The following is a 6,548-nucleotide window of genomic DNA, read 5'->3' as shown; positions in this document are numbered from 1 at the left end:
CTAGTGCAATGTGAAACTGACGGGAAGGTTTTCCGAAACTAGCGAAATGTGAAATTGACTGAAATGCTTTATCTGAAATGAGTGAAACGGTAAAATTCAAACTAGCCAAAGTGCATCCAATATTGATCTTGTTTTAAAGGTCTTTGTCGCCCTGAATTCAAAAATGTAAAATATTTCAAAACTGGATATTTAGATCAAAAGTTATCAACCTTTTAAAATGTGGCATGGAAAATAAAGTGCAAGTATTTAGTGTGTGCATGCAGCTCGTTCATCTGCTCTCTCTCTCTCTCTCTCACCGTGCCACCTGACAAAAGGTATTGCTGTGGACCCCGTCCAACCCTATATATCTATTTGTATAAGATTCATATTGCTAAAAGAGAGAAACAAAAGCATAGTGGGGTCTATCAGCCACACCAATCTCAAAGCAACGTTTGTGGTCGATTCTCCACTGGCACCTCCCGCCACTGGTAAAAAAACGATTTCGCTATTCTCGCGGGATGCATGCCCGACGGGGATTGGCTATCTGTCAGCCGCGTGGTTCATGCTATCCAGGAGGAGGCTCAACTTTGGGCGTGCGCCGGTGCCAAGGGACTAGCTATCATCACCCCGGAGACATAGACTAAGTCCACAGTGGGAGACACGCCCACATTTGTTCTTCACTTGCCTAGGGAGTCCACTCATGACATCCACGTGCACAAGCTTGTTGGCTGCCAATTGTTGTTGTATTCTTTCCTTGAGCATAACTCCGTAACTTCACTCTATCTATCAGTTCACTTCTGCGAATTCGCGAAATCATCTTCGTCATCTTCGTCATCCAACAAATCATTTTCGGAGTCATCCGAAGATGACAATGAATCATCGAGAAACTCCTCAGCCATCATCAACATCTAAACAAAAGTTGGATCCTATGTCATCTACATGAATCTATAAGGAGATAGACTACTAAAGATGATCTTTTTTTCTTGAGAAAATATATTCCTTGGGGCAAACCGCCGAACGTGCTGAGATCATACGGGCGAGATATGACACTGTTGATGCGGGAGATGCAATTGGCGACGAAAGACTGTTGACGCATGATGTCAGCCTCCTCATCAAGTCAGGGAAGAGAGGAATAGCGGAAGGGAAATGCCCGCATCGAGCTTCTGTGGTGTGTACATGATTGTAGCCGGCCGGACGGCTAGAAGCATACAACTATGGTGATGTGTGGTATGGCCAAAAATGGGTCAATGACGAAGAACGGTGAGAAACAGGTTGATCCGGAGGAAAGAGGGGAGGGGCCAGGATCCTCTACTGTATGGCAGGGTGCCGTTCGACCACTAACATGTGGGCCCGCTAGGAACCTGGCCCACATATCAACGACCCAATGGTACACACAGTACGTCAGAGGAGCTGCTTCTAGAGGGGAGGTGGCTGCAAACAACGGCGGAACAAAGAAAAGTTGGCGGGCAAGGCGAGTTGTATATTAGCTCCTCCAACCTTAAGATATAGACGGTTTTTCGCAGGGCACTCCAAAAAATATTACGACGGGGCACAGAATAGAGCGAATGTGCTAGGCCGATTTATTTGCAAGAAGCGACATCCAAATGTTTTTTCTTCCTTTTTTTTTAATTCGAGGACTCTGCTAAAGTGCTCTTGCTCATTGGATTGCCAATCTCGTGAACAGCCGGCTGAGATCTCCGGAAGGAAAATCAAAATCGATAGCCTCACGCCTGACATCATCAGCCCTCCGGATCAGAACAGGATCCTTTGTGGCTCTCTTCTCGCTGCCACAATCACACGGCCACACAGCGCGCGCAGACAAAAACCAGAGAGGGGAATCTCAATCTGGTTCTCGAACCTACCGCTAATAATCATCCTCCTCCACCATTTTTTCCGTAGAAAAAGAAAGAACCCCCTGGAAGCACTCAGAACGCAAGCCAATCAAACGAGCTGCTGGGTTGGTTTTCTCCATTCATTCCGCTCAACATGGCTCTTCAGGTACGGCCAGGCAGGATTCGATCCCCTGGATCTTCTCTTGGAATCGAGATGAATTCTATCTTCTCTGTATCTGATTCGCGCCTGCTCTTGGTTCTTGGATCAGGTGTGGATGGTTGGGGAGAACGGCGAGGACCTCAAGAACCACAGGGAGCTCCTGCCTCTCTCCAAGCTCCAAGGTGATTGTTCATGTGTCTCCTATCTTTTTTGGGTAAAAAATGCCTTTTTTGGCTGAATTTATATACTATCTAGGTCATGTCTTTTATTCGTGGGATGTCGTGGCCTTATTAGTCGACACTTTTAGATAACGATGCCCTCGTGTAACTGCTTGAACAGAGAGTGGGAGTGACTATTCAGTTAGCCAAATAGTTTTCATCCGTTTCCCAAAGAGGCATCTGCATCTCAAGTTATAGGTCTTCTCACTTTAATTCGAAAGTTGATTGCCACAACTGTGTGCTGCTACTTGCAAACGTGTTATATGTCTAGTTCAGCAATTGCCACATCAAGAGATTGATTATGAACTTGCCATTCTTCTTGGTCATCCTCTGTGGATTCGAACCATACAATTTATGTCCATCGCCCCAAAAGACAGTAACTGCTGTGCTGCTGGGAACCATGCCTGACTAAGGCAAGTATATAAAGTAAACAAGGGAAAGTTTTCAGTTTTTTTCTTTTTGCTTTGAAAATAACATTTCGAATTATTTTCAAAAACGGAGCCCGGGGATCTGAATCCACTTTTTCGTAACACAAGGTGCCTAGAAGCAGGGCTCGGTTCTTGTATCGGACACAATTTCCTAAGCAACCTCCAATACTTACCCTGTTTTTTTTCAGAGATTGGTGTGTTATATTGGCATTTGGACCCAAAGAAGTCTGAAAGCGAAGAAGAGCTAGCGAAGATCCGCAAGGACAGAGGATACAACTACATGGTTTGCGACTCCCACCAACTCTCAGTCCCTCTTCGCTTCTCTTTAACCGTGCACACCTTGTGTATGTAAACCTTGCGTATGTAATCTGATAGTATTGCACATGCATCACTTGCTGAAGGATTATCTCGATATATGCCCTGGAAAGTTGGCAAACTTTGAGGAGAAGCTCAAGAACTTCTTCACAGAGCACATGCATGCCGACGAAGAGATCCGCTACTGCTTGGAAGGCGGCGGGTACTTTGATGTGCGCGACAAGGATGACAAGTGGGTTCGGATCTGGATAAAAGAAGGGGATATGATCGTGCTGCCGGCTGGAATTTATCATCGGTTCACCCTCGACGCCGCCAACCATGTGAAGGTACTGATTGGGATCTTTTATGTGTTTTTACTGCTAAAGAGCTGTTGCGGTGATTATTTTTTGCATCACATTTTGCATAGAAATATGAATCTGTTTTGTCAACCAAGCTCGATGAAAACATGATTTAGGCACTAGACTAGAGGTCATCTGTAGAACCACCAAAAAGAAGCGCAAGTCGCAAAACAGATGTTTTGATCAATAAGATGGTTGGCAACTAATTCTTCATGTAATGCTACTTTGTGAGGACTAATAAGGAAAAACAATACAATGCTGGACTAGCAGCATCGTATTCACGGATCAGATGTACGACACAACTTTGCCAATCTGGGTAGTGTATTCAAGTTTATCAGAAAGTTTGCTCTCATAGGATGCAGAAACAAGGTTCATTTTCAGCCGGCATTAAAGAACTGTGCTGTTAAACAACATCTATAAGCAATTAATGAACGTAATGTATATATTTAGAAGCCCTATCTTGCATCAGATATCAACTGGGTCCTTATCAAACTTAACACATGCTGATGCCTTGTCGTGCACAGCTCATGAGGCTCTTCCTGGGAGAACCAGTGTGGACCGCGCACAACCGGCCTCAGGAGGACCATCCGGTGCGGCAAGAGTATGTCAAGAGGCTCACGGACGACAATGCTGGTCTTGCTCTGGCAGCACACTGAAGTTTGTTTGTGATTCCTCAGCTATGTATTATAAACACCCATGGACATATACATACACTTGGATGAAACTGTGCTGTAATCTTGAAACCAGATAGATATGCTACCTACGTACCTGTTAATATTCACTAGGTAATTGCCTGTGCTATACTGCCATATCAAATTATTGACTGTTTAAACCCAGTTTTGATTTTAATCCTCTGTATTCAGATTCTAATTAGTAGTTCATTAACCGGGAAGTAATTCTTCAATCCACGCATCAATCTATGATCTTAGGACTAAGCAGAAGGTTACCCTTGAAGTGAAGACAGATCAAATTCTTGGTCAAATCTTCCTCATCCACTCCTTTTCCCCTCTTGGCTGATGAAGCGACATATCGTATCGCCAAACATCTGCTCCTATGCTTTCTGGTTCCCGAGGCTATATGTGAGATTATCTCTTTGAACAAATATCGGCCAGTTAATCTGATTCTTCTAATTTTCATATAAAAACTTTGTTCAAAGAGGTAATCTAATTCTTCTAACTTCGAATAAGTGAGTAGTACTAAAGACACAGAGCAAAATTTTCATGAGCATGAACTTTGTGCCCATACATACATCTTAACTCAAGAATCAGGAGGGAAAAACCAGGTCGCGGTCAATGATCCGTCATGTGGCACCACCGTGTCCACCGGCAAGGGGGACACCGTCCCTCGTCTCATGTCGTAAACCCCAGAGTAGAGGTCGCTCGTCCTTCCACCATAATTGTTATGCTCTTTGAGAAAGTAGATGCAGTCTTGTCGAGCTCCCCCGTACTTGCCGTCTCCGGCAGGGATCGACTCGGAGCAGCCTTCGCTGACGAAGAGGGCGCGCCCCATGAGCGTCTCGACGTCTCTCCACCAACCTAGGCCGCCGCTGCTGATGTCTGCCGCCTCCAGGACCTCGAACCAGGCCGGCATGAGCAACGGGCTCGTTTGCTTCACCATCAGCAGCCGATCGCCGGAAGCGACCAGGTAGTGTCGAGGGCCGCCGTGGTGCCATCGGTCGACGTCGTCCTGCGGCCTCATGAACACGCGTTGCACGTTGACATGGTTGCCGCCGACGATGTCCATGGCGTAAAGACGTAGCCGGAAAGGGAGGTACGGACCTACGGCTGCTGCGGTGAGGACGTATAGCTTGTGCCGGAAGAGTGCCATGTCGAGGACATGATAGGGGCAGGGCCAGTAGGTGCCTCCATGGGGGATCCACTGCCACTGCCACTCCACGGTCGTTGATTGGGGCCTGCGGATGGAGATGGTGATCACCTTCCCACCGTTCACCTGGCTCCCCGTCTGGACGGCGGTGATGTGGTCGGACATCACCACCACCTTGCGGATGTTGCCGGCGTCGAGCAGGACGCCCCGCCGAGTGCGGAGGCAGCTGAGGTTGATGCGCTGGGGGGCCGTCGTCCCCCGCGCGAGAGGGTTCATCAGCGAGAACGAGAACCTTTTGTCGTTGTGAACCAGGAAGAGAGTGCTGCCGGTGGAGACGCGGTGCGTGACATTGTCGTCCGGGGCGAGGCCGCGGCGGTGGACCTCGCCGTCGGAGAGGCTGAGGAAGGAGCCGTCGCGGAGGGCGAGCCACGGGAGCAGCGGAGGCTGAAGGCGCGCGCCGGCGCGCCACTGGCGGCAGACGGCACGGAGGCGGACGCGGTCGGCGTGGGACAGCACGCGCTGGAGCACGAGGGCCAGCAGCTCCGACGGGAGGTCCTGCCATGGAGGACGGCGTCCGCCGAGATTCGTCGCCGCAACTGCCTCCATCGTAGTCCCGTCGTAGATCTGATCAAGCAAGCTATTGGCCTTGATTATATATATAGCCCAATTTGCATCTCCGGCCGTTTCACGGCTCAGGCCCAATTTCTACCGACTATCTTCTTCTAAAAAGAAGGCACCAACTATGTTTTTCTTGTCCACAATTGCATACATATTTAACAAACTACCCAGCATCTTGCAAAATATTCCATTTTCTATGTGTATCTATGATGTGAGATATGGCTCTTATTTTGGTTGTAAGAGGTGCAGACTTTCTTAAATAAATCGAATGTTTGCCTCTGTGGATTTAGTCACTGTGATTGACTCTGATGTGAACGCAACCAACTCACTGTAAGAAATGTCAATTCCTTGACTCTGCAATAGATGAAATTAAATTACCCATATACTAAGTGATGTGGTTGTCCATGTAAGCGTCAATTGCTTGCTTGATTCGTAGCCTTTAGCGGTAGAGGCAGATGAACTCTAGACCAAAGGTAGTCGCAGGACAATTTTCTTCGAGATAATCTAACTCTTCTAACTTCGAATAAGTGAGTACAGTAAATTTTTATTGACAGTGCAAAGGGCAGATGGAGTTTGCAAGACTGCAGAAGAACTGCTTGAAGAACCAGGTGTTGTTTTCATCAGATAACAAAAGCAGCATTGCTGCAGATGGATTTGTTTACCATCCAGGGTAGTGATGGCAGCATGGCCTGTTGTCTCCGTCACTTCTAATCCAGTTATCTGCAGCATAAAAACACTGGCAGATAAATCTCGAAAAAAAATAGAACACCAGGAGACAGAAAAGCAAACCAAAGCTGGCAACCTGAGGCTATACCCATTCTTGAACACATTTGAAC

General features: G+C 47.2%; 1 protein-coding gene across 1 annotated transcript; it reads left to right on the top strand.

The window, feature by feature from the left end:
* Positions 1–1,710: 1,710 nt before the first annotated feature.
* On the top strand, positions 1,711–4,119 carry LOC123182941 (1,2-dihydroxy-3-keto-5-methylthiopentene dioxygenase 4). Its single transcript, XM_044595641.1, has 5 exons — positions 1,711–1,977; positions 2,081–2,153; positions 2,806–2,900; positions 3,019–3,258; positions 3,795–4,119. The coding sequence occupies exons 1-5, from the start codon at positions 1,966–1,968 to the stop codon at positions 3,924–3,926; spliced, it is 552 nt and encodes a 183-aa protein (XP_044451576.1). The 5' UTR covers positions 1,711–1,965; the 3' UTR covers positions 3,927–4,119.
* The last annotated feature ends 2,429 nt before the right edge of the window (positions 4,120–6,548 follow it).

This window comes from Triticum aestivum, chromosome 1D, assembly GCF_018294505.1.
Source record: "Triticum aestivum cultivar Chinese Spring chromosome 1D, IWGSC CS RefSeq v2.1, whole genome shotgun sequence".
NCBI lineage: Eukaryota > Viridiplantae > Streptophyta > Magnoliopsida > Poales > Poaceae > Triticum > Triticum aestivum.
The sequence above is the reverse complement of the archived record's forward strand: the minus strand, read 5'-3'. Positions and strand labels throughout refer to the sequence as shown.